The 27,784-nt window shown below is 40.3% G+C and overlaps 1 protein-coding gene across 11 annotated transcripts in view; it reads left to right on the top strand.

Moving 5' to 3' along the window:
* The window catches only part of CPEB3 (cytoplasmic polyadenylation element binding protein 3), a 193,119-nt gene that overhangs the window by 153,118 nt on the left and 12,217 nt on the right, over positions 1–27,784 (top strand). For 10 of the 11 annotated variants that reach the window (XM_019445086.2, XM_019445085.2, XM_019445079.2 and 7 more), the window contains 2 exons: positions 2,405–2,519; positions 12,060–12,241. In XM_019445086.2, the coding sequence (XP_019300631.1) occupies positions 2,405–2,519; positions 12,060–12,241 (297 nt within the window). Of the gene's footprint in view, positions 1–2,404; positions 2,520–12,059; positions 12,242–27,784 lie in introns of those variants that run through there. The other variant, XM_019445087.2, reaches the window with a different exon arrangement.

Below are 27,784 nucleotides of genomic sequence, written 5' to 3'. Positions count from 1 at the left end.
ATACCATATGGTTTCACTCTTATGTGGATCCTGAGAAACTTAACAGAAACCCATGGGAGAGGGGAAGGAAAAAAAAAAAAAAGAAGTTAGAGTGGGAGAGAGCCAAAGCAAAAGAGACCCTTAAAAACTGAGAACAATCTGAGGGTTGATGGGGGGTGGGAGGGAGGGGAGGGTGGGTGATGGGTATTGAGGAGGGCACCTTTTGGGATGAGCACTGGGTGTTGTATGGAAACCAATTTGACAATAAACTTCATATATTGAAAAAAAAAAAGAATGTGCTGATGTTGGCCTATGTTGACATTTCTCTGATTCTGTATGGGTGGGAGCTCTGAGGAGCTGTTTTCTGGTGGCAGCTGGGAAACGCAGGTTTTGTGAATACGATTTAATCATTACTGTCCTTGAGTCTTCTTCCTGTACTTTTACCTAATCTATAATACAAGAATAGGCTAAGGGAATGGGTTATGTGTGATGTACTGAGATGAGGGTGCGGCAGGAGAGGAGGCAGTAATGACGGCTCTCAGCAGGAAGGTTTGAGATCTTCTGCAGAGTTCTTTTCAGCAGCAGTAGCGTACAGCTATTAGAGAAGGCTGCATTTTCTGTGCTTCTGATTAAATGAAACCAGAACACCATGGATACTACAAGGGAATTGTTTTCATTTGTGAAACAAAGTGACCCACAATTAAATTCAGTTATCGTAGAGTGATTGGAGTTGCCTTACCAGGTCCTGAAGCTGCCTTCAATTTATCAGGGATGAAACTGGAAGAAGAGAAGACTGTGCAGAAAAAGATATGTCTTACTTTTTTGTTATTGGTGATATTAGGATCTTTGTTTTTATAATGTAAAGAAATTATGTTTTTAATTAAAAAATAATGGGTCCTCATGAAGGGATTTAAAAGGGGTGCTTTACGGTATTTGTGAATCTCCCTTTGTGGTAAATGTCAAGGGGACGGTAATTTAGTCACACAGACCAGCAAATGTTATGAGGAAAAACTAGATTTTTCTTTTTCACATGATAAAGGTGGAACAAATGCTTCAATGTTAACAGAATTGCAAACAGGTCCCTGTTTTCAGGGTCTAGGGAAGAAATGGAGATTTTACTGCTTCTGGATAACTGATGAAGGCAACAAGGTCGTAAAAAGCAAAAAGTTAGGTGGGGGTGAATTTTGTAGCTGTCATAAGGAATGTATGGACTGTTTCTAACTGAGCAGTGCCAGTTTTGGAGTTGACTCAAGGTGTTTTGAAAGCGTAATTGACAGGTTTACTACCTTTCAAATGGGAGTACTTCTAGATATATAAGTCAGGCCACATAAGAAATCATCTTACGCGTTTTGTTGCATTAAGTGTTGACAGTTAAGCAATGGGGAAGATGAAGAATTGTGTTGATACTAAGGAAATGAAAATTCAGCTGTTTAGTTTCCTATCCTAATCTGTGAGGGTAAAGAAGAGGTGTGTTCCATAAAGACAGACCCGGTTCTCTGCTTCTACAGACCTAGACCATTTCCCAGAGCACCTGGCTGGCTGAGTGGCTCCTTGATTCTCAGGCAGTGCCGACGCTCACCTTTTGATGTGGGAGGGTTTTTTTGTTTTTTGGGTTTTTTTGTTTTAAGCTCTTCTGTGGTGATTGAGTTAGGGATTGAAACAAATATGTTTTAAGGTTAAGATTCTGATGAAATACTTTATTTTTTGTAGGCAGGAAGTCAGAGTACCAGTGAAGAGATATTACCAAATAGAAAGAAGTATGTTCATAAAGATTTCTTTTTCTACTCTTTGAAAAGTTACTTCAGCTTCTAAAGGCTCACCTTTATTTACCCAACCTTGTTTAAGAAAATCAGATAAATCAAAAATAGGTAACACTGTGTGCTTCAGTATTTGATACTGCCGTTGATTCCATGCTAACTTGATGGGTTAAACCACATTTCTTCTGTTTGGGTTAAACCACATTTCTGAAGGATAAATGTTTCAAGCTTAGGGGTTGATAAGAATTTAAAAGCCAGACATATAGATAATTTTTAGAAAATATTCCTAATGTTCCTGTTCCCTTTCTTTAGGTGAGCTCTTAAAAAGCTAAGTGCTAAACTGTGACAGGTTGTAAACAGTCTATCATGTGTTAAAATGGATCTGATTTAGAATGCAGAGTCTGTCTCTAAAAGACTGCCTTTTCTCAAAACCGCAGGTCGTTTCTGAAGGTTTATGTCTAGAGTGTTGAGTATAGTATCTGTAAGTAGATTCCCCAAGAGTTCTGTTGAAAGGCACTTAATGCAGATTACATAAATTAATAACTGGATTTTGTTTGGGTTATGTATGTTGTAAAATGCACAAATCAGTGGGTTTGTCTTTAGTCACCTTATTCTCATTTGGGGTTGATGGAAATGAAGTAAGGACCAAGTAAACGACTTTTTTTCAGGTGCAAATTCGACCATGGAACCTAAGTGACAGTGACTTTGTAATGGATGGTTCTCAGCCTTTGGACCCCAGAAAAACTATCTTTGTTGGGGGAGTTCCACGACCCCTTCGAGCTGGTGAGTGGAAATAGTAACACCACAACAACAAAACCACCAACAACAAAATCCCCAATATGTATGTAGTCTTCAATATTTTCTAGGTTTCTGATCGACTATACACAGTCTCCAAAAGAAGTTTCACTGAGCTGACTGACTCTTTCAGGATTAAACATTTTCTCCCCAGATGGTTTATTTTCTTATGGTACAAGAGTGAATTTCATTAAACTGTTACTTTGACAGGATGAATTCTATTTAGTGCTGTCATATTCAACCACATATTTTTAAAATAATAACAATACATTTGTCAGTATGCGTTCTTATGCGAGTCAGCATTGTTATGCGTGACAGAAAAAGCAGTGACCCCATCAGAAATCTGTCCACCACAGCTGTGTACCCCTCAGTGACAAGCCAAACTGCTGCTCTGCTAGAAATTGTGTCCCTGGGAATCAAACTGGGAATCTTCCTAAGTGAAACAGGTTCCTATTTTTTCTTATGCACTTTGAAAAATGACTTATGTATTTGAGCGTTTTTATTATGACTTTTTAAAAGCTTCCCTGTTTTTTTCTTTTTTAAGTTCTTTTCCAATGATGAAATAATTGTGCCTGCTGAAATCAGATAGATCATAATTGACTGGGGCATTTGAAGTGATGCTGAGCTAATGAGTTCAATATTTAAATCCAAAGACAGATCTAATCAGTTGGGGATCAGTGTTCTACCAGTAAAATACAATAAAATTATTTGTTAGAACGGAGTTTTTAAAGTGCTTAAAATAATTGAGTTTGCTTTTCAAAAATAAGATGACAAGATAACGTTACCATTGCCATAGCAGTTGCAAAAGTGCAGTGTGATCTCTGTTATTTGGAAGCAAGCAGACATAGCTCTGCCTAAAAAAAAAAAAAAAAGACAAGAAAAAAAGAAAAAGCAGTGACCATTAAAATCAAGTTGTGAAAAAAAGAATTATAAAATGTACCTACAGCTATTTGTCTCTGACTTTGATAACTTCTTAATTCTAAATGTCAACATTTCTAACACATTTATTCAAATCTCAACTTCAGTCTGCTCCTCAAAGCTTTCTGTAGACCCATATAAAGACATATCCATAATTCCATTTTGAAAGACATTAAAACACATTAATTATGACTGTGAAGGTTGTAACTTTACAGTTTTTCAGAAAGCCAAATATCTTTAGGTCTTGTTCTCACTCTAGTGGAAAAGTGTGCCGAGGGTAAGAAAGCAAAGCGGCAGAGATGTCTCGCCTTGATCCACTGTTAGAGAATAAAGTCCAGGAAGCGCTAACTGGGATGTGAACAGCATTGTGAGATGAGGGCAAATGCAGCTCTTTGTTTCTAAACTTCTTGTGCTTTAAAAAAAAAAAAAAAATGTGGGTGGGGGCATGGAATATTCCTGTCTTTTTCTAACTGGTGTTATGTTTGGGAGTGGAAAGGGAGAAGAATCCCCTTTGACAGTCTTTTACTTGTATAGGTGTTCTTAAAGAATAGATATTCATTGCTAGCATTCTAGTTATTCTTTTTTTGCAGCTAACTACAAACACAAATTAGTTTTAATATTCTAGCCCCTCTCCTTTTGTAGATGGGGATCTGAAAAAATAAATTCTGAAAGAAAAAGTCCCACATTTATAAAAATAACAGAACTGGCTTTAGCCTTTTATGTCTGTTTTTAAGTCACAGACACAATAGTGTATAAGCTAAATTCCTTTTTTTATTATTCACCATTTTCATTATTATTCACAAGATGCTGCAAGTCCTAGGACTAGATAAGAATTATATTTAGTTGTTTAGTCAGAAATGGGATTTTATGTTCCCTGCCCTACCTGCTGTAAGTCTTGAGGTACTCTTTCTTTTTTGAGCTAAGCTAAATTTTTTGTTGTAAAATTGGTGTTTTTTTTTTTTTTTTTGCAGTTTTGTGGATAATGTCTGCATTCACTTGATCTAATGAAAATGTTCCCCTATGTCAACACCTCCCATAAGAGTAGCTAGTTTCTAGATGGCTAAGCAATCTGTATTAGCATCTTAGAATTTCACTGTCTATCTAAGACTTTGAGATTGGAATCTATGTAATCTAAACAAAAAGAGTTAACATCTGCAGCTTTTATCCACGTGCATAGAATTGGGTTTCTTTGGAACACACTGAGCTTTGTGGACTGGTGTGTGCCTTGGAATAGAGGACTATTTTTAAAGGAATTCATTTTGACTTTGCTAGGCAGTCTTGAGTTGAATACAATGCAGTTCACTTGAACAATAAACATTTATTGAGCATCCACGTGTTACTGGCACAGAGCAAGTATGCGTCATGCCAAACTGAATGAACATCCCACTGTCGTGTTAAATAGGTCATCGTCTACAGAGAGTCAAAGATTTCAGAAAAGAAGAAAACAAGAAATGTATTAATAGTAGTATCCAGAAGTAATTGGATACTAAATTGTGCTTTTTAACACACTGGATCTCAAATTTGGTTTTTAAGTATTTTAGGACATTTATTGTTACTTCTAAGGGAGTATTGTGGTCATAGAATTCTGAAAAGTCTTAAAGCTATCTCAGGCACTATATACAAGGTGATCCTGGACTAGACATAGTTGATAGTATTCAACACGTGAGATTTTTAGGTATCCAGATCGATTTTCACCTTACCTGGGGCCAAAAATTGTCCTTTAACATGTTATAATGAATAAAATGTAATAACTACAGTTATTCCTTTGAATTTTGTGAGGCTTTTTCTCTTTGATATCTTACCATTGTAAGACAGGGACTATTATTCCTAATAAGTTATTCTAAATAAAGTCCTTATCCTACCAAACAGAAACACACAAACCCTCCTAAAGAATTAAGGCAACCTATTTTAAGCAGTATTGCCCTGGCTGAGTATCAGTAGATCCTTCCAGTCTTTTTGATAAGCCTTCCTTTTTAAATTTCATGTTGGGAGGGGGAAAAAATCATAGGTCTAGAAAATTTAACCCTGAAAATGGGAAAATATCCATGGAAATTCTAGATGAGTTTACCCAGTTAGATTGCTTGATTGGTAGTTGCTCTAGGTTAAATAATACACATTCCTACTCTCTTTGTCCCTCCCTTCCATCCCTCTTGTCAGTGACAGTGGCAAGCCAAAGACGGTTTGCCTTAAGTCTCTTGGTGTTTCTCAGGTCTTGTTCTCCTTCCACTCCCCACCACTTCCCACCCCCATCCTTGGAAAGGCTATAGGTAGACTCGCCATGCCGTCATGTGGCTACGGTCTGCATATTCTTCAGAGTCAGTGCCAGGAAAGGGGTGGCCTGTCTGGTTCTCTACCTGCTTCCACCTGAAAGTACAAGAGCATGTTACCAGTCTTCATTCAAGTAATGTGAACAGCACATCTTCCTGAATCTCAACACAGAAATAGCCCTGTTGTATATCCCTGTGGCATTAGGACCTATTTTCCTCTGAGAGGAAATAAGTGCCAGGCTTGGGGATTATGAATAGGCCATCAGGAAAAGGTGGAGAATGAAGCTTCTGGTCCCTGTACACACCCCCAGTTTAGAAACATGAGTTTATGACCCCAGATTCTTGGCTTAGATATCTAATATGAAGATTGCCTCGGTGATCAAGCTTTGGGACCCATCCACTTCTAACTTTAATAAGGCTTGGAACACCCTCAGACTTCCTCTCTCATTAGGGACATGTGAGCTGATCTTCCACATCATGACTTCCTTCTGACAGTTTATCTGATCAGGTCCTGCAGAACAGATCAGTCTTGAGAGATTGCTCACGTGAGTCCCTGGAGCCTGCCAATTACTCATCATCTTTGGGTCTCCTGTCTTTCCTATTGTTCTGATAATTCTTTCCTGTCTTTTTCTCCTCTACTAATATTCTGTAATGGACCCTGAAGTTCCCTTCTCCATCTCCCCCCACCCCGCCCCCACCCCCACCCCACCACCTGTACTGTGAGGATGACTTTTCTGGGAGGAAAACAAAACAATACAAAAAATTTGAGGTAAATATTCAGTGACATATGACATACATTTAGCGAGCATCCTGAATTTTTCTAAGAGCACTTATTTTAGACATTCTGTACAAACATTCTGGTAGTTCACATGTATTAGGAATCACATCCTGATTTGTGATTTAGGAAATAGTATTGGAACCATATCCTTTTTTGTTGTTACTGTTCTGTGAAGTGGTAAAGCCAGGTTTCTCAGTGGGAACAAGTCCCAAGTTCAGTATGAGTTGTCCCAGATAAACTCCAGATTTGGCACACTGACTTGATTAATTGGATTGCCTTTAGGGTTAAGGATTTTCTAATGCTAGTCGTTCTCCCCCTCAAACCCTTACCCACAGCTGGTGTCAAACATCGCCATATCATTGGCAGGTTGAATAACATTAGCGTACAGCCAAAGTAAGACTGGGAGGAACTGGTGCTTCTGGAGCAGAAACCAGGCCAAGTTAATATTAAGCAAAGATTTATGAGTAGGGAGAAAAACACCCCCTGGGCAAAACTAAACATTAGAGCACCACTCTGTGCTCAGCAGTGTGTTCAGAGCTCTCATGTATGTTTAATCGTCATGATAACGTTGTAAGTGGTGGACTTTTCATTTTAGAGATAAGGAAGCAGAGTTCAAAGGGGGGCGATTGGCCAAGGCCACAATAAGTAGAAATGCCACGATTTAAACTCAGGTCTCCAGACTTCCAAGTTTGGAGCTCTTTGTACAGAAGGAAGCTGCTTTATCAAGCTGAGATCTGAGATGTTGTCTCAGTAACAGTATTAACAGTCAACTGGATACCAGTCTGATTTAATCAAGTTTGGTGCTCATTCCCTCCGACTTAGTTGGTTGTTCATACAGTTATTTGAAAATATTCTTAGTGGAAGTTTATGAGCATATTTTCACCATTTAAAATGTGTGAACTGCCTTGCTAACCAATTCGGCTATGGTAGAAAACCTAGACAGTCCAGCTTCTAGTTGAATCTTGCTTTCTTTCAGAAGTCCAGATCTCTTTGTCATCCCAAGGTGCCTTATGCCTCTTTCCTGTTTGCTTTGTACTTATTTCCACAGAGAAGAAGCATGGCTTCTAGATTCACAGTTTAGAATCTGGAAAGATGAATGTGTTGATATTTCCCTTGGGGATTCTCATTCCTGCTCTACCCCATTTGGTTCTCATAGTATCTCAGACTTAGGCATTGCCTATGGCTGGCTTTGAAATCTAGTTAAATGATAGGAACAGGACCCTGGTGTGGGGTAGGATGAGGGAGTCATCATGATTTTCTCTCTGGTGAGCTAAAGTCCCTTTCAGATCTCTGTGAAGATTCAGAAGCAAATCCAAGGAACAGGGGTGCCTGGGTGGCTCAGTCAGTTAAGCGTCTTACTTTGGCTCAGGTCATGATCTCACGGTTTGTGAGTTCGAGCCCCGCATCAGGTTCTGTGCTGACAGCTCAGAGCCTGGAGCCTGCTTTGGATTCTGTCTGTCTGTCTGTCTGTGTGTGTGTGTGTCTCTCTTTCTCTCTGCCCCTCCCCCGCTCACACTCTGTCTCTCTCACAAATAAATAAACACTAAAAAAAAAAAAAAATCCAAGGAACCATAAGTGGGGTTTAGATTCAATTTCAGAGGCACAGTCTCCACAACCCAGAGGAATTCTTAGATTTCTGTATGCTACACACAACTGCAATATTCTTGTTTCCCTCTCCGGCTGTGACATAGTGAAGTTCATCTCAAGAGCCAATCTATAGATCAGAGTTATAGTAGTTTTGTTGTTACCATTCCTGAGATGACTTGAATTGTCAGGAGCACAAAGTGTCTCATCGAAAGTACAAAATGCCATTGGATATGGCTACCAGACCTGCTGATTCCCCACCCCTGTGGTGACCAGACAGATCCTGTGAATACTGTTTGGATAGGAAGGGAAAAATAAAAAGTCGTCTGAAGATTCCTGACTTCCACATGGACTCTGGATGCCTGCTGTCACTTCCATCTGTCTGAATTCCAACCTCCACCTCTATTCCCTGCTCTGGTAGCCTCATCTTCCTCAGGTCAAATGTTAGGAATGTGCCTGGGAGCTGTCTGCCTTCTACAGAGGATGGTTTAGAATGAGGATTCGTTGTCATGGGCTTAGTAGAGTTGGCTGCATTTTTCCAATAAGACACATCCTTGATCAAAACTACATTTCATGAGCAGGGTTGAGATCACAAGATATGGATAACCCCATGAAGGTTTTAGTTGACTTCTGCCAGATCCTGCTTTTCTTCTGTTTTTCTCTCTTCTTCCTAAGTAGTCAGAGTGGTAGTCCTCCTCATGGCTCAGCTTCACCCACATCAGAAGAAGGGAATTTATATTAACTTTCCTGTATTAACTGGTGACACTCATTTTAAAGAATCCTTTAATACCTAGTCTCTTGGGGTGCCTGGGTGGCTCAGTCAGTTAAGCCTTTGACTCTTGATTTCGGCTCAGGTCATGATCTTGCAGTCATGGGATTGAGCCCCATGTCATGCCTTGTACTAACAGTGCAGAGCCTGCTTAAGATTCTCTCTCTCCCTCTCTCTCTGTCCCTCCCTTTTCCTTGCTTGTTTGTGCACATGTGCATGTGCTTCCTCTCTCTCTCTCTCTCTCTCTCTCTCTCTCTCTCAAAATAAACATTTATAAATAAATAAACAAACAAACAAATAAATAAAGCTAATCTCTAAACATAGTTTTAAATTTTGACGCCTGTAGTTGAATTTTATGTTCTATATAAAAAAATGTTTTAGATTAGAAATTTATAGGACTTAAGAAAGTCTTGTTCTGTGTTTCTGTTAGTCACCTGTGTAGTGGATGAATTAAATTGGTCTCTCTCTTTTTTATAATGCTGTTTTTACCAAGCACGGCTACTTTTCTCAATAATTAGAAACTCTGTTTAGTACTTAAATGACACCAATCTGGTGTTAGAACCCAGCATGAGTTTAGCCTGCAGCAAGTGTGCTTGTAGTGAAGAGTAGCTGACTGAGTAAAGGATTAAATATAAACAGCAGTTGTTTGACTGTTATTTACTTTTCTTCAAGGGTGATCACAGTATTAGACCTTCTGTAGTTAAAACAGGGATTAGGGTAGAAAGAGGGATGGGAAATCTTCAAACTCTTTCCCAAAACAACTCTTTAGTCACCTTGATTTCTTGTAGCTTCTCAACAAGTTGTCCTTCACTTGAGTGAGATTTCATTGCCTTAAACGTCTGCCAATTTTAGTGGCCAAGAAAATGACTGTATAAAAGTGTACAAGTAGAAAGGATTTATTTATAATTAGCTTTCATAAAAGAATGAGTGAGGGTTTTTGCTTTATATCAAAAGTACTTAACTGCCAGCAATATCAGTCACGACCTAATCTTTGGCATGTGAAGATGATTTTCCAGCAGCTAGATTCACCAAGTAATAGAATGTTCGTGCTGTGGAAGCACCTTCTCTGATGTCCGAGGATCCCTAAAATTCCTTTGGAGACCACTGCGCTGTAAAAGAGCCTATGGTTATAGTAACTCTTCTCCTTAGCTGGGGCTTCAAGCTTTCAGGCAGTATACCTTCTCTCGAAATCAGTTGCTTTCATGAGTCCTTTCTAAGGGTGGAAGACAAGTGGCATTCACTTCCTTGCGGACATTCTTCTCCTGGCTGTTCACAGGCTGAGGGAGTGCTTGCTCTCTTATTCCATTCCAGGGGAAGCTAGGTCTTTGGAAAATTAGCATTTAATTTCCACTTCCTGAGGTTGCTTATTTTATTAAGCCCCTTGACCAATAAGGGAAATTGATTCATGACTGCAATTAATTATTTCTACCTCAGTGTCTTAGTCTCTGTTCCTGAAGTAACATTAGCCATGTGAGGAAGTCCTCAAGCCATCAGAGATTTTGGGGCTGAAGTATGAGGACTTACTGAACTCTGATATTCAGGGTATGTGCATGATTCTTCTTGCATTGCTTGAATGAATGTGATTCCTGGATCCTGCCCCACGACTGCAATCACAGTCTACTTGGGCTCTAATCAGCATGTTCTTTGGTTGATATGACTCAGTAATTCTGATCATAATGGGATAATTGGGATAGCTTTTGGTTCTATCTTTAATACCACTTATTCTTAGGCTTAGTGATTGCCTGCTTATTTTCTCACCTTCTGAAAATTCCAAAACCTGTTGGTTGCAGATCATTCTTCTTAAGAACAGTACTTAGAAAACAATCACCAGCATTATGGAGAGAAATCTTGAAAAAGTTCACTAGAAAGACAGCCTTTCTGTCATGGCAACATATCTTTTCTTACCAGTTCAGCGGTCTCATACTTCAGGAACCAGTAGTGCCTGGCTTTCCCTCTGTTCATAGAAGTCTGGTAGGGTTCTTATGCTATTTGACTCTCCAGCCCTTGTAGCTGCTGCAGAGTTCCTCCTGTACCTCAGGGGGTTGTGTTGCTTTCCTTCCCCCCAAACACTGATTCCTGTGGAAGTCTGTTATGTGATGTGATGGTCTTTGCACACTGGCTATGACCCAGGCCATCATCCACCTACCCTGTCTTCTCCTTTCTAAATACCGTATCTAGGTGTTTGAGGAAAGTGGGTTCTTGGGTCGTTCCCCAGGGGTAGGGATAAGTCTTTTGGACTTAAGTCATATGAGTAGCCTGAAAGGAATGTTCATACGTGGAGGAAGTGCCATCCAGTATCAAGTAAACAGTTACCTTCAGGAAATTTGGATCCAGGTAAGTAACTGCTACATGTCTCTCCTTGACATGAGGATAATTTTAGAATATCAGACCTTTGGAATGGTCCAATTTTCAAATGCCTTCTGTATAGGTGTTTTGTAAATATACCAATATAAAGGTATATTTAGAAGAAATGTGGCAAGGAGTGCAGACCAGACCTCTGGATTCATAGCCGAGTACAGGAAGGGTATGTTTTTACTGCCTTTAAGGCAGCTTAGTGTTTCCTGATACATTGTAAGTGCTCAATAAATGTTCATTGTTGCTATTATAATTATTACTATTATTATTATTTAGAATTCAGTGTGAGAGGCTAGTGTGGAGATTTCTCAATTGGGATAGAATATACTAAAAAAATATTTTTTTAATTGTAGAGATTTACCTAAAGGTTATAAATATATTGCCTTTAATTAAAGAGAGGAGTTAATTCTTTCTATAGCTTAATCTTAATATAGCAGTGTGACTTTAGTAATTGCTTTTAGTCTTAGAGGTCAGTAAATAGGGCTGTTTATAATTAACTTGGTAGGGCATCATTTGAAATGCTTTGCCTACCCAGGGCCCACTCCAGTGGACTAAACAGAAAGTGGAACAGGAGGATTGCTGATAGATGATTCCTTTTATACTTTTGCTGAAGTTCCGATTATGTAAATTTGTGTGTGTGTGTTGTGTGAATTCGTAATTTTTTTTTTCATTTTATTTGTAAATATGAGGATCTCCCCTGCCTGAGTTTGTTAAGACTGATGTGGACACTCTTCATGATACTTAACATGGGTTTTCCTTTTATTAATTATACTGCATGACCCTTAAACAGTTCCTCCTTCTCCTGGGCAAAAGTGCCTTCTAAACATTCATACCAAATTGTGTTTATTTTCTTGCAGTTGAATTGGCAATGATCATGGACCGTTTGTATGGTGGTGTCTGCTATGCTGGCATCGATACGGACCCAGAGCTGAAGTACCCCAAAGGTGCTGGCCGCGTGGCGTTCTCCAATCAGCAGAGTTACATTGCAGCCATCAGCGCTCGCTTTGTGCAGCTCCAACACAATGACATTGACAAACGGGTAAGCAACTGCTTAGGCTATAATTGCTAGGGGGAAGAAATGCAGTTTGTTTTCTGGGCCCCTGGGGAGAAAATCACCTTGTGATCAAAAGTGAGCAGCTCTACCTTCCGCGGTATGAGTCCACGAGTCCCTCCCCCTAGACTGCCTGAAAAAGAGAGTACCCATGAAATTTAAGGCGTTAATGAACCTTCTGCCTCACCCATCCCCAGGGTGATGTTAAGCTTATGAAAATAACCCTGCAGAATTTAGCATGCCAAACTGGTACTGTTCAAAAGATGATGCCAACGGTGCGTTAACAAAGGTTGCGAGCTGGTGCTCTCAAATAAGTTTGGACTAACGTTTAATGTTAATGTTCAGGAGTGTACATAAAATTTTGAAATTCTGGTTTCTCTTAAAATTGCAAGACCACACATGATAGCAATCATTGGAACAAAATAGCTGCTACCCTTTCCAGTCCCCTCTCCAATTGCCTGTAGTCCTGCTTGTATGGTATATGCATATGCATTACCTGCCCTTTTGCACCATGGTGTTACCTGCCTGGCCATTAGGCAGGTACCTCTGATGTAACCTCTGATTTGCTACCTCTGATGTAAAGAGGGGACATGCAATAGAGTTGTAGGGGGTTGGTGTGCTCAGTTGGTTTTGTGGACAGACGTAGGTTTAAATCCCTTAGATCCCAGCTCTGCCACTCTTTGGAAGTTTGGGGGAATAGAAGGTAGCAGGAGATCATCTGACACCTGTATTAATGAAGGAATAGAGCAAGTAGACTAGTTCAAGTCTTGAACACCTCCCTGTGCAGTTGTACTGTGGCTGTTAACAGCTTCCAGCAAAGGATGTTCTTGGGGCATACGTTGGACTGGAATAAATTAAAGTAGTATAAATATATCCTACTATGAAGTTCCACCTGTACTCTCTGTGGTCAACTTTTGACTAATTTTGTGTAGCAAACTTAAATTTCTTGGAAGGCGGAAGTTTCAGTTGGTGATGGATTTTTAAATATTCAGCAAGTTATATTTTTATTAAGACGTTTACCTGATCAAATTAGAAAAGCCAGTGCCTAAAATAATTAGTTGCTACATTATTGGGCTCCTGAAAAGTAAGTAGTGGTGGTTTGTTTGTTTTTGTAATTAAACTAAATAAAAGAACTCTTTTTTCAGAATTTTGAAATTCTTTGAATTAATGGAGACTCCGAGGTGTGATAAAGATCCAACTCCATTCCTAGCTTTCAGGCACCCACAGCGTTCTGAGCTTCCCCTTTTAGAGCAGTAATCCCCCTCAGACTGTCAGCTCCACGAAGATAGGCTGTTGGTGTCTGTCTCTCTCTCTGCTCCATTTCCGGTGCTTACCCATTGCTTGATGTACAGCTACGGTAGTAGGTGCTCGATAAACCTTTGTTAAATTGACGAATGGCTATACTTGGAGGATTTTCTTAAGTACTGCTGCTGGTGCCAGTGAACCTGCTTGTGCCTGTACTTTTGTGAGTCTGAAAACACCAGATTCTATTACATTTAGACTGCTATTGCACCTGTCACTGGTGACCCCAGGCAATAAACTTAACCTGAAGAGCCTTAGATTCTCATCTGTATGCTTTTCCCCCTGTGAAGCCAGAACTAGTGACTAGACAGGAGGTAGGTACTAGAAAAGATAAAGAAGCCTCCATTTTCTAGGGTGCCTGGGTGGCTCAGTTGGTTAAGTATCTGACTTCGGCTCAGGTCATCATCTTACAACTTGTGAGTTTGAGCCTTGCGTCGGCCTCTGTGCTGACAGCTCAGAGCCTGGAGCCTGCTTCGGATTCTGTGTCTCCTCTCTCTCTCTCTCTCTCTCCCCCTCCCCCGCTCATGCCCTGTCTCTCTCTCTCAAAAATAATAAATATTAAAATAAAAATTAAAAGAGAAAAGAAGCCTCCATTCCCAATGCTTCTGTCTTCCCTTTGCCCCCAGGCTAACCTCTAACCTACTCCTTACCAGAGGGAAGTACACTTGCCCCCGGAAACATGGCATCTCCGAGCCTCTTTTAAAATCACAGTAAATTCAGATACTGTTTGTTCTATTGACACCCCCTTCCCCTTCTGCTATACTCAGCCCTTTAGCATGTCTTCCCACAAGACATAGAACCAGGCTAAAAGAGAAGTGGCTTTGGTTTTGTGAGCATGATGATGGGCCATGCTTATGAGAATGTATCAAACTCCCGAAGACTTGAGAAAGCCATTGACTATTTTCTTCCCACTGCATTTGAGTTATCCGTACCTTCCATATCGTAAAGTAGTCCTTGATAACCATTTAGAGTAGCAGTTAATTGTAATGGGAAGAGTGTGGAGTTTGGAGCTAGAATAGATTTCAATACTTTTAAATTTCTGCTGCACTAGTCACTGATGACCCCAAGTAAGTTACTTAGTGCCAGGAGCCTTGGGCCCTTATCTGTAACTCCCTCCTGGGGATGGTCTGAAGACTAAATGGGATTTGAGGATTGAACATCAGCCAGAGCTGTATGACATTTGGATAGATATTTAGTAACTAGCACTTGATGGTTAACAGTATTCATCTTGCTACAAATGCACTCAATACTGATGTTGTTAAAATCATGTAGCTTGAATTTTATCAGTTGCTCTGCTGAAGATGTAACGAAAAGACCACTGGTTAGTGTAAAGAGCACTGGCTGGGTTTATGTCTGGTCTCATTCCCAGGGAGCTATGTGATTGTGGGTACATTACTTAAATGCTGAGCTTTGGTGTATAAGGCAGTAGTAACAGCCCTGTGAGAAGCCCAGAAGAGAGAGTGGACAGAAAGCAATATATACAATGTAACACATCATACATATGTACGGTGGGACTGCTGCTGTCGTCACAAGAATGCCACCTCCATCCACATCCTGTCAGTTCCTTCAGTGCCCCGGGATGAGAGTCATCTAAGTGAGAAAATTGCAAGTCATTCAAAGTGGCCCAGTCCCTCTTCTCTGGCTCCTGGCTCCTGGCTCCCTCTTCACGCCCTTTGTTTGCTTTGACCAATATGGAGACCATTTTCTTTATCTTAGAGACGTAAGCCAGCTTCCGTGCTGAAATAGGTTCCTTTTTCACTGTTCTGTGAACATTCCACTCCCTTCCCCCAAATTGTTACTCTGTCCTCTTGTTTCCTTCTTACTTTGAACGTAGCCAACAATACCTTATTTTTTTTGACTCTGGCATTTTGAGCCTCTGTTAACTGCACCCTTCTTAGATGCTTTTTAAAGTTCATCCCTAGTTTTATTTTTCTTTATCTTTCTCTTAAAGCTTAAGTTTGAGCTTTCCAGAGATCTCCCATTATATATAACTACATCAGTATTTCCTTAGGTAATGCTCTTTTTATTTCTCAGTGGCTCTGTTCTTCATTGTCTGCAGAAAATTTATTAGGCACAACCTTCTTTCCTGAATAACCCCTGTAGGTTTTTGGCAATAGCTAAGGTTTTGAAATTTGCTGTCCTAAAAGTCAGGAAAATGTATCTTTCTGTGCCCATAATCCCTTTTCCTTGATATTGCAAATTCCAAAATGCTATAGCCTTATTCTCCTTCTTTCTTATATTAGCCTAGAGTTGCCTTTAAACCAAGACTTGACTATCTTAAATAGCATCGACCTTTATTACCTTTCTGGTCACAGGAACTTCATTTGCTGTCGGTATCATTATGAATGCAGATATAATGCCTCAGTGAATTAAAAAAAAAATAACCTATAGATAACATTTTTTTAATGTTTATTTACTTATTTTTTTATTTTTTAAACGTTTATTTTTTTTTGAGACAGAGAGAGACAGAGCATGAATGGGGGAGGGGCAGAGAGAGAGGGAGACACAGAATCGGAAGCAGGCCCCAGGCTCTGAGCCATCAGCCCAGAGCCCGATACGGGGCTCGAACTCACGGACCGCGAGATCGTGACCTGAGCCGAAGTCGGACGCTCAACCAACTGAGCCACCCAGGCACCCCAATGTTTATTTATTTTGAGAGAGGGGGAGAACAAGCAGGGGAGGGGCAGAGAGATGGGAGGAGAGAGAATCCCAAGCAGGCTCCATGCTGTCAGCGCAGAGCCCGACATGGGGCTCAATCTCATGAATCGTGAGATCACAACCTGAGCTGAAATCAAGAGTCAGACGCTTAACCGTCTGAGCCACCAAAGTGCCCCTATAGATAGCATTTTAAGGACTGCTTGCTTGCTGTTTGCAGGCTCTAACCCCTTCAATTTTGGGCCCGTGTGGAGAGTGGGAGAGGGCCGCCTGCAGAGCAGCAGTGCCAGCAACTTGGGAAGTTCTGGGACTGTCTAAGGTGTGCTCGCAGGTTGCACCTTCCCTAGGTAAACTGTGGGAGGCACACGAAGAAGAATTTGGTGTATTTCCTTTACCTCTTTTGTATCCAGCCAACTTTTCTCCAAAAAGACTTCTCTTTTGAGAATTTAACCATTTATGTATCTATTGTTGTTGTTGTTATTGCTGCACTTTGGCTAAGTTTTTAGATGGAGTGGCTCATGGGGAAAATACCTTTATAGATTTGATTTCTTCTCACAGTCTTAGTGACCTTTTGGCTTGCTTATCGTAAAATAAAATATGTCAGTATGCAACATCTGTGGGATCTGTCAGTCCTGTACTTTGGCACTTTTCTCCCTCTCCCGTCATTTCACTCACCCAGAATGCCCTCACTTTTTAAGGAAGAGGTGGCGGTTTTGGGTTTTGTTTTGGTAGCAGCTTTACGTAGATATAATTCACATGCCATACAAATCACCAATTTAAATTGTACAGTTAGGTGCACCTGGGTGGCTTAGTCAGTTGAGCCTCTGACTTCAGCTCTGGTCATGCCCTTGCGGTTTGTGGGTTGGAGCCTCACTTCAGGCTCTGCACTGGTGATGCGGAGCCTGCTTGGGATTTTCTCTCTCTCCCACTCTCTCTCTCTGCCTTTTCCCTGCTTGCGTGCTCTCTCTCTCTCTCTCTCTCTCTCAAAAAAAAAAAAAACTGAAAAAAAAGACTTTTTAAAATAAAATGTATAGTTAAATAATTTGTAGCATGTTTACATAGTTGTGCAGCCATCACCACAGTAAGATTTAGAACACAGGAAGAGGTATTGAACCGAACAGCCTTCAAGCCCACAGTACAAGGATCAATTGCACGGTAACCCCCAGTGGGGGAGGGGGCGGAGACACTGCATGTATCCTATTTATTTATTATATGGAGGAGATCCTCCTTATTTAGCCTGTACTCTGTGAAGTCACAGGAACGAGATAGCCCCGGCTGTTGAGGCAAACTTGTGACCCAGGCTGCAGCTATAATTAGAGTCCTCCAAGAATATGTGACTTACTGAGTTGGCTGGTAAATCTGCATTTCAACAAACTTCTTGCCGTGGTATGGCTGGCAGTGGGAGGACTCAGAGAGGTGGAAGGGTCTGCTAATGGTGCTCCCTTGCAGAGCTGCCAGGATCTTGACTGCAGCCTGTGCCCAGAGGTCTGAATGGGAATGCTTGGCACACGGGTGGCACTCAGTGAGTGTGTAGGATAAATCGGGATGATATATGGGAGAACAAGGACTGGAAGCGACCATGGAAGGCTGTCAAGGGTACTGGATGAGTCACTCTCATCTCTCACCTGGACATCTAGGGGAACTTCCCCACTGTCTCCCCACTTTGCGTAGCCAATCTTCAGTTCATTCTTTACATAAAAACCAGTGTGATTATTTATTTGTTTACTTACTGTATTTTTTTTTTTTAAATAGGCTCCACGTCCAACGTGGGGCTCGAACTCATGACCCTGAGATCAAGAGTCTCATGTTCTACTGACTGAGCCAACAGCCTCTTTTAAACTCGTAATGTGAATCATGTCTTCCCTTCCTTTAAACCACTTGGTTATGTTCTATTGCCATTGGGATAAAGGTCAAAATCCTTAATTCATATTGCCTACATGACCCTTCATGCACTACATACTTCTTTTGCCTTAGCGCTCTCTTCCTTGTCTTGAGGCAGTCAAGGCCTTTTTCTCTCTTTTTTAAGGTCATTTATACATACTTTTTTTTTCTCCCTGCCTAATATCCATTTTTCCTTCGGGTCTCAGCTGAATTGTAATATTTTTAGGAATCTTTTCTTCAGTGGAGCTTACATCTCTTTGTAAGCTCATTGTTTGATCATTGTCATGATACCGTCTACCATTCCTTTGTGGCCTTAAATACCTCTGTGATGAAATGTTGTTTCGTTTAATGTCCTTCTATCCTATTAAACTGTAGAACTCATGAGGGCAGTGACTGTGTGTCTTTCATGTTAGCTACTTAATACTTGACACATAGTGGACACACATTAATTAATTGTTTTTAGATGAATGAATAAGTTGTTGAATGAATGTCACCTGAGAGGTAGCCCAGGTAGGAAGCCCTTAGACAGCAACCTTTGGTATATCCAGCTACCCACAAAAGAGCACTTTTGCATGGCTTTCTTTTCCTACTTCATTAAGAACACTCACTTGTATAATAAATTTATATTTTGACATTAAAGCTGGACTTAACCTTAGACATTATGTGGTCCAACCCCTTTACTTTGCAACAAAGGAGAATCTAAGAGAGGCTTGGAGACTCTCAACATACCTGTCCGTTAAGGGCAGAGGTGCCTCTGCTCATGGGGGTCCCTCCCTGAACCTTGCTGCCCACCCAGGGTCTAATGTCTCTTCATACCCATTTCTTCCATGAAGTCCTTTTTCCACAGACCTTAGACTCGGAACCCCTGAGTTAGATCACAGGTCCTTTTGTGGGTTTTATATATGTTTCAACAGTTCATGTAACTTCCCAGGTGAACATATTTTACACAGAACAGGGCGCATCTGGAGTTCATTATCAAGATTTTCTAATATATCTGTAAGCCATTTTTAAAACATTTTTAGATGTTTATTTTACTTTTGAGACAGAGAAAGAGAGAAAGCGCACACGTGTGAGCAGAAGGGGCAGAGAGAGAAGGAGACACAGAATCTGAAGCAGGCTCCAGGCTCTGAGCTGTCAGCACAGAGCCTGATGTGGGGCTTGAACTCGTGGACTGTGAGATCATGACCTGAGCCGAAGTTGGACGCTTTTTAATGTTAGCAAAATGAGCTGGAAAATGTTCTGTGCCTTTTTGCAGTTCTTTTGCTTTTGCTTTTGCTTTTCACTTTTATGTTGTCTTCATATGATACCTTTTTCAAGTGAGCAGGAACCAGGGCAGCTGCACTGGATTATAGCATTTGGTGGAGATGTTTGGCGTTTTAAATGTCATCATGACCCTTACTATGGGAACATTATTATTATAAATGACACAAGGGGTGAGGAAAATCTAAATGGGCATTAAGGAGGGCACTTTTCAGAATGAGCACTGGGTGCCATATGTAAGAGATGAATTGCTGGGTTCTACTCCTACAGCCAAGATAACACTGTATATTAACTAACTTGAATTTAAATTTTTAAAAAGGAAAAAATAAAATATACAAACAGATACAAAAAATAAAAATAATAATTTTAAATGACACAAATATAATTTTATGCCTTAGTTTTTACTTCTAATGAAACATTGTTAGTATCTTGAAATAAATCCTTTAAAGGTTAGGGGTCCCTGGGTGGCTCAGTTAAGTGCCCAATTCTTAATTTCGGCTCAGGTCGTGTTCTCACAGTTCGTGGGTTCAGGCCCCATGTCAGGCTCTTCGCTGACAGTATGGAACCTGCTTGGGATTGTCTCTTTCTCCCTCTCTCTCTGCCCCTCCCCCACTTGTGCACTTGCTCTCTCTCTTTGCTCTCTCTCTCTCAAATAAATAAACATTAAAAAAATTTTTAAATTTTAAATGTAAACCTTTAAAGGTTACATTATGCATATGCTATGGATAATATTCACCAGTTATCAGCCAGTTGGTAATTTGTCCCCGTGTTGACAATATTAAAGTTATGTGATGCCCAGCACAGCAGCTCCTGATGTCTCTGCCTTGGCACACACGAGGCATGTGACGCCCTCTCCCGGGTAACAGGTCCCTGGAGCACTAATAGAGTGGGGCATTTATGGTGTACGACCATCAGCACCTTAGAGGGGTAAACCCCATGCCCAGCCCTGTCCTTGCCACCCAGAGAACCATGGAGATAGTAAAAAAGTGTTGTGGCTTGGCAACTGTAAGGTCAGAGTCTATACTCCTAGCTCCTCTCCCAGTCACCACGTGGCTTTGGGCAATTTACCACCTTGTAGAAGCTTGATTTTATTGATTTTATTTTCCAGTGGTAGTAAGAACACCAGCCTGTCTTACAGTTTATCATGCAGTTAAACAGTGTCAGGTGAAAGAAGCACTCTGGAAAGTTATTTGGTGGCACTGATGTTGATTTGTATCATTACTGAGCCTGGCCTATTCAAATTGTGCGGCTGCCTAATCATACGTCCAAGGCTAATTCTTGACTCTCTATCTTTTTTTTTTTTTTTTTTTTTTTTTTTTTTAGTTTTAAAGCACCTACTTAGTTCCACTAAGAATCTTTAATATAGAGACAGTGAAATAGTTGAAGTTGACACTAAAAAAAAAAAAAATTAGCTGCCAGTCTGCCAACATGTTGGTTGGATATTAGTCAAGACACACATAGAGTCTCTTAAGTCCCTTTTATAGATGTAAACATCTAAATGCATTTTCCATGTAAAGGATTTAAGGTTTTTTTTTTTCTTCAGTCCAGAAAGAAGTGGGGTTTTTTTTAACCAGTATCTTTTCTCTGATAATGAAAAGATTTCGAACCTCAAGTTGAGTAGAAGGTTAGGATTAAATTTTGCTTATAATCCACGAACAGTGCTTCTGTGAAAAACTGGAACAGTTTAAAGTATTTAAGTACAATAAGGGCAGAAGAGGGCACCTGTACTCATTCTGTCTGTTTTAATGGTATTTTTAGAAGTCACGCCAGATGAACACTTAAGATATGAAAGCTCTGGTAAATCCAGTTTTCCTTATAACTCAAGGCTAGGTCACTCACATATGAAATGTTTTTGTAGTGTGAAAAAATGAGATCATTAAAAAATAGGTAATCCTTCTGATATGGCCGTTTCTCTATCCTGTCTACTCTGTGTGGTCCTGAGAAAGTTTATAAGGATAAAATCAGTCGAATCTCCTTTAGCCTAACAAAAGCATATTTGATCGATATGAACAATTTCTTTTTAAAAATCTGATGGTCTTGGGGCGCCTGGGTGGCCCAGTCGGTTAAGCATCTGACTCTAGCTCAGGTCATGATCTCGCAGTTTGTGAGTTCAAGCCCCACATCAGGCTCTGTGCTGATGGCTCAGAGCCTGGAGCCTGCTTTGGATTCTGTGTCTCCCTCTCTTTCTGTCCCTCCCCAACTCGTGCTCTGTCTCTCTTTCTCTCTCTCTCAAAAATAAACATTAAAGAAAATTGTTTTTAAAAATCTGGTGGTCTCTCCCCAACTATTATTTACCACAACTCAGTCATTTGTCTTCTAGAAATTTGTAAGTTAGATGTTTATAACTTGAAATGCATCATGCAGTAGACATAGGTTAAAGTCTGCCAACTCAACCCACAGAGGCCTTCTTACTAATAGAAAGGATACTAGGCTAGAATCAGCCAATCTGGAATTTAGTCCTCACTATACCACTTACTATATAACTTGAAGGAAGGATAAGTGTGTGTGTGTGTGTGTGTGTGTGTGTGTGTGTGTGTGTGTGTGTGTGTGTTTTCATGAAAACAATTTTAAAAACTTAAAGCACCCTGTCAGTATTTAGTGGTACTGAGAACACACTGATATACACGAAACCATGAATAATATGTGAACTCTTCTGGAAGATACTCATTAGACAATCTAACTGAAATTTCACATGATAAAATGGGTTAAATATTTCAGGCAAGACAGGGGTAACACTGGTTGGTTATCTCAGTTTTTGAAACAGAAGGAGCTCTCTCTAGGCAGGTCTGGCCTGCCTAGGAATCTGTCCCTAAAATAAGTTCCCCTAAACCACCATTCCCTATATTCTCTGTGAAACATGAGTCCCTTTTGATTTTAATATCTATTTTACAAAAAATATATATATATATTTTCCTGAGTCAAATGTGTTTGGAAATGCTTTCTAGAAGAAAGTTAAATAGGCTGGTATATTCTAGGACTTCTTAGAATCTTGTATATACCACTCGTTGTGAAGATTCCAGGAAACAATACGTAGTTTTTCACAAATTTTTCGATCATGGAACTCTTCTAAAATGTACCATCTCTTGGGAATAACGTTCTAGGGAACCCAGTTGAGAAAACACTGTGTTTTCAGCTTCTTTTCTTCTTTGTCCTCAAATTTAGAAGTTGAATAAGTAGGGATTGTTTTTCTCTTTCTTAATCCCTTTTTCCCAAGTGTGTCCTACCCACCATATATTTTCTTTCTTATTGTGGTGAAAAAGCATGTAAGATCTCCCCTCTTACCAGTTTTTAAGTGCACAATAACAGTATTGTTAACAATAAGCACAAACTGTTGTACAGCAGATCTCTAGAATTTTTTCATCTTGCCTACTGAAAGCTGATACCCTTTGAACAACCCCCTTACTTTCCACTGTTCCCAGCCCCTGGCAACCACCATTCTACTTCCCGCTTTCTAGGAGTTTGACTACTTTAGATCTGTCATATAAATTGACATGTCCAGTATTTTCTTGGTAAGCATCTTTGCCATAGGTAGTTTTGCCACAAGCGTTTTCACCATATAACCAATTGGCCTTAAGGCAATTTTTCCCTAAAAGGTGAAAAAATAACTGGTTGGCAGTTTGGGTTGACAGTTTGGTTTATTTCTCTATTGACGCAGTGCTCCTATTTTTTTTATTGTATAAATCTTAGCCTTCCGAATGGTCTACACAGTGACACAGTTTTGAACTCAGATTTCCCATTGACCTTTGGAATGTCTGTCAGTAAACATGTGACAGTCTGCCCAGAACTAAGAACGGTGTAGAAGGCTTTCACAAAGCAATACAAAGTTCACTTATAAATACGCATCCCATTTTTTGGAAACTTACAGCCTCTCTTAATGAAGGAAAAAATTTCAGTGAAAAAAAAGTGATGCCAAATGAGATGAATCAATAAGAAAAAAAAAAGTTTAATACTCTGAACAAAAGACTTGAAGTCAAGTGCTTAGGTACAATCCACAAAATAAAATCAGTTATTTATGCAGTATTGCTGTGTATTTACACTATAGGTTTGATTGTATTCAGATATTTTGTATTTCACAATAGTCCTTTTCTTTTTTTTTTTTTTTTTTTTTTTGAGACAGAGCATGAGCAGGGGAGGGGCAGAAAGAGAGGGAGACACAGAATCCGAAGCAGACTCCAGGCTCTGAGCTGTCAGCACAAAGCCTGACACGGGGCTTGAACTCATGGACTGTGAGATCATGACCTAAGTCGAAGTTGGACGCTCAACCAACTGAGCCACCCAGGCGCCCCTCACAATAGTCATTCTAATTTTGTTACCATTTTCATGTTTCATGATGTCCTTTTTAGATGGATGCTCTCTTGTTTTTTCATGATTTTATTTTTTACAATAAAATTGCCTTGTAGCCAATTAGTTACACAACAAAAATGTTTTAACAAAAATGCTTGGGGCAAAGATGCTTATGGTGGAACTACGTAGAAACATAAATAGATTCATGCAACTTCTGTGATTGACTTACTTCCCTCAGCATAATGGCCTTAGGGTTCATCCATGTTGTTGCATGTGTCAGGATTTCATTCTTTTTAAAGACGGAATAATATCCCATTGTATGTGTATAGCACAATTTCTTTATCCATGTCTGTGGAAATTTAGGTTGTTGCTTCCACATCTTGGAAAAGAAGAATAAGGCTGCAGTGAACGTGGGCCTGATTTCAGTTCTTTTCAATAAATACACAGAGGTAGGATTGCTGGGCATGTATTTTCCATCTCCAGAGAGTTGGGGTGGGGACAGGGAAGAACAACTGTGTATCCGTGGTGGTAAGTTGGGACACTGACTGGGTGTTTGATGATCGCCTTTTGTAGTTACAGTTCTTCGTCTTTTTGATGACTTGAGACTATCTATTGTATCTCTCTCACATACCAGTCTCTATATAAGAACGGTAATCAGTAGTTTTGAAATCAATCCACCATTGATAAATAATGTTCCCTTGATTTTGTTTTAGTTTAATGCTGAGGACCAGAGACTGACTTTTGGTTAGCTAATTGGAAGCTTTCTGATACTTTTATTTAAGGAACATTGTTTGGGGTTTTTTGGGGTTTTTTAAAGTTTATTTATTTTTAAGAGAGAGAGAGAGCATGAGCTGGGGAGGCACAGAGACAGAGGGAGAAACAGAATCTGAAGCGGGCTCCAGGCTCTGAGCTGTCAGCACAGAGCCTGACGTGGGGCTCAAACTCAGTGACCGTGAGATCATGACCTGAGCCGAGGTCGGACACTTAACCCACTGAGCCACCCAGGCGCTCCTATTTAAGGAACATTGTGAGAGCTCAGCCATAGTGCATAATATTTGCTTGGAATAGCATCCTTTTAGAATAACTATTTTTGATTTAATGAGATGTTACCCATCGCACCTTTCTTTGCAAGCACTTCAAGTACCTCACGTATTTAATCTTTTTTTCTCTCTTCCCTAGAAACATGTTGGGCCTGAATTTTAGCCACAGACTATCAAAGGATTTATATTTTTAGCCTGCATGAAGATGAATATGACCCAGTAACCATACTAACAGAAATGCTGATGACACCACACTTTGTCCTCAGCCACAGCTGGAATAGATAACGGTGACTCAATAGCTAAAGAAGTACAGGTTCTGATGACCTGTTCCCAGACTATTTATGCTCCAAGCCTTAGTCTGGGACTCCTACAGCCTGGCCTTTACTTCGCTGCTCCTATTGGCCCCTGCTGGAGCTGGCTTGAAAACTTCCCAGCTGTAGCTATAGCTGTGTTTCATTTGACCCTTTGAGAGGAAGCAACGCCCAGAAGTGAGTTCAAATATCGTCGGAACTAATCCTTCCTGGGCTTATTTCGAAGCTCTGGGAATCGCAGAGCCTTTGACTAGAAATAGTTTTTTAATGGAGTTCGGGTCATCCAAAGAAAGATACTCTTCTCTGAACAGCATGGAACCTTTTTGTCTTGTCTCTCCTTCCTAGTCTTGACCCCTGATCTCTCCTGTCCTGATCTCTCTTTTTATATCCTTTCTCTTGGAATTGGGATAATTTTTTTATTTTTATTTTTTAACATTTATTCATTTTTGAGTGACAGAGCAGAGGAGTGTGAGCGGGGGAGGGGCAGAGAGAGAGGGAGACAGAATCCAAAGCAGGCTCCAGGCTCTGAGCTATCAGCACAGAGCCCGACTCGGGGCCCAAACTCACTGACCACAAGATCATGACCTGAACCGAAGTCACACACTCAACCGACTGAGCCACCCCGGCACCCCTGCGATAATTTTTAGTATGAAAACTCTTTAGAGTGATTAAATGTTGTTCTTTCCTGCTCATATTTGAGCATAGAGGCTGTTTAGGAGCATACTCATGGGAAAAAGACCATCGCCATTTTTCTAAGAAGTTATCTCAGTAGGACATTCAAGTTCTTTAACCCCAGAAGTCAGGGAATATCAGTCAACTAGCAGTTTCTTAGGGGAAACTGAGGCCTGCAAGACTGTGAAATAGCCAATTAACAGATGGAGCCAGGGCACTCTGCACTTCCGCATTTGTTCTGGGGTGGTGGTGACACCGTGGCAATTATGCGTTTCGCAGATCTTTAATGATTTTCTTACCCTTTGTTCCCCACATGATACACTCTTCTGCCATCAGAACATGGTTTGGGGCTGATTTATATCCTCACCTCCAGCCCCATTCCCAAACAGCATGGAAGAGAACCAGACTCGGGGGTCAGTCTATGGATTGTGTGGGAGCCTGTCAGGTGGCCCTTCTTTGTTTCATGAAGACGTCACCTTAAGGCCAGACAGAGCCCTCTTAGATCTCTGTGCACTCTGTAAACATGGCAAAGGTGGCAACATAAGCATTCTCGGAACTATGGAAAAAGCACTAGGACGATTTTAAAACCTTTCTTGTCCTCACACTTGAGAATATGAAAAGTAGTAAGTCCCATCCTCTGAAAGGTAAAAAGAAAGTTCAAACCGCTTCACGTATGTTTTTGTTTAATCTACCCCAGATTGCTTCTAAAATTAATAACTGTGAATATTTGCTATATCTGGAAGGTTGTGGATGACTTTGTTGCTAAGGAAAAGCCATTTTCACATTGCTGCTTTAATTTCCTAGGCATCTGTCATCTGCTTTCTAAACAGCAGGATTCCAGCTCATAGTCAGTTGGAAAACGAAAAATTTATGTCCAAACAATCTTAGTATTGCCTGCTGGTAGAGGACCTGCTTTAGCAGCTGTAAAGACACTATGTTTAGTGGGAATGTTAATGAGGTTACTATGGTTTTTAGGCATGGATAGATGTACTCTGTGACACATGCCAAGGACATTAGGAGCACATAGTATTTAAAAGTGTTAGCACACCGAATAAAATGGTTTTTCCAGGAAGCATGTTGCTCCAGATGATAAGAAATGGCCTACCTGACTTCTGAGCAAGACTTTACGTATGTCCCTGTTAAGTTACACCTCTTTCTCCAGTTTGTCCACTGTGACTCCATCATCTAAAATCTTGCTTCTACTCGACTTCCAGCCCTCTGTAAGCGTGTCTCACCCGCCTTGGGGTGGCTGCGTGTCTGACAGACTTAATTTGATAGTCCCTGTCACCACTGGACAGACTATGGCAGGGGCCGTTCTTTAGCTGTTCTTAATAGGACATTTAGCACATCATTCAAACCAAGCTTAACCTTGACTTCTGTCCCCCTTCTCATTACTACAACATTTCGGGGCCAAGGAGAGGGAATTTTGGATCTGTAAATCATTTCTTTTCTCCCTAGGTATCTCCTCTCTGCCACCAAGAGCTATTTCGTCATTGCTTTATTTATATTGGGAGGTCATTTTGTTGACTGATATAAAAAAAGCTGCAGGCAGAAATATTTTCTCTAGCTTGTTAGATACAAAACAATGTCAACATTGAGAACAGTGTATTCAAGTATGGCTTTCTCTTTGCCTATATCATTCTAAATATATTATTTCCCTTATCCATCTTATAGCCACTTATCCAGGTTCCACGTCAGTCCTTCTTATCCTTATTGGTTATCACAGTTCATGAATAAGTGCACATATTCATCAGAATCCGTGGGCATGGTCATCTCCATTAGATGCATGGAATTCAGGTATCTCCTTGTAGGAAGTTTTCATCTCCTATACCTGTAAATCCCTTTGAAGCAGAGGGTCTATTTCATGATATGACTGGTTCTGCATAGAACTGTAGTATTTGGACTTTAATAATGGAGTGTAGATCAGTAATATCCCAGTAGATTAGTGTCTCCACGTGTTACAGCTTATTGATACTCCAGATGATTTAGGCGATTAATAGAGAAACACATTTTCAATTTAGTAGCTACATATCTGTTATTGGGAAGAATAGGATTAATGTGGATAGTCAAGTAAAACATCGTGTAATAGTAAATAGCATTCAGGTAAGGCGAAAATTACAAATGGT

The sequence above is a fragment of the Panthera pardus genome, unplaced genomic scaffold, assembly GCF_024362965.1.
Source record: "Panthera pardus isolate Hobbes unplaced genomic scaffold, ASM2436296v1 HiC_scaffold_22, whole genome shotgun sequence".
NCBI lineage: Eukaryota > Metazoa > Chordata > Mammalia > Carnivora > Felidae > Panthera > Panthera pardus.
The sequence above is the reverse complement of the archived record's forward strand: the minus strand, read 5'-3'. Positions and strand labels throughout refer to the sequence as shown.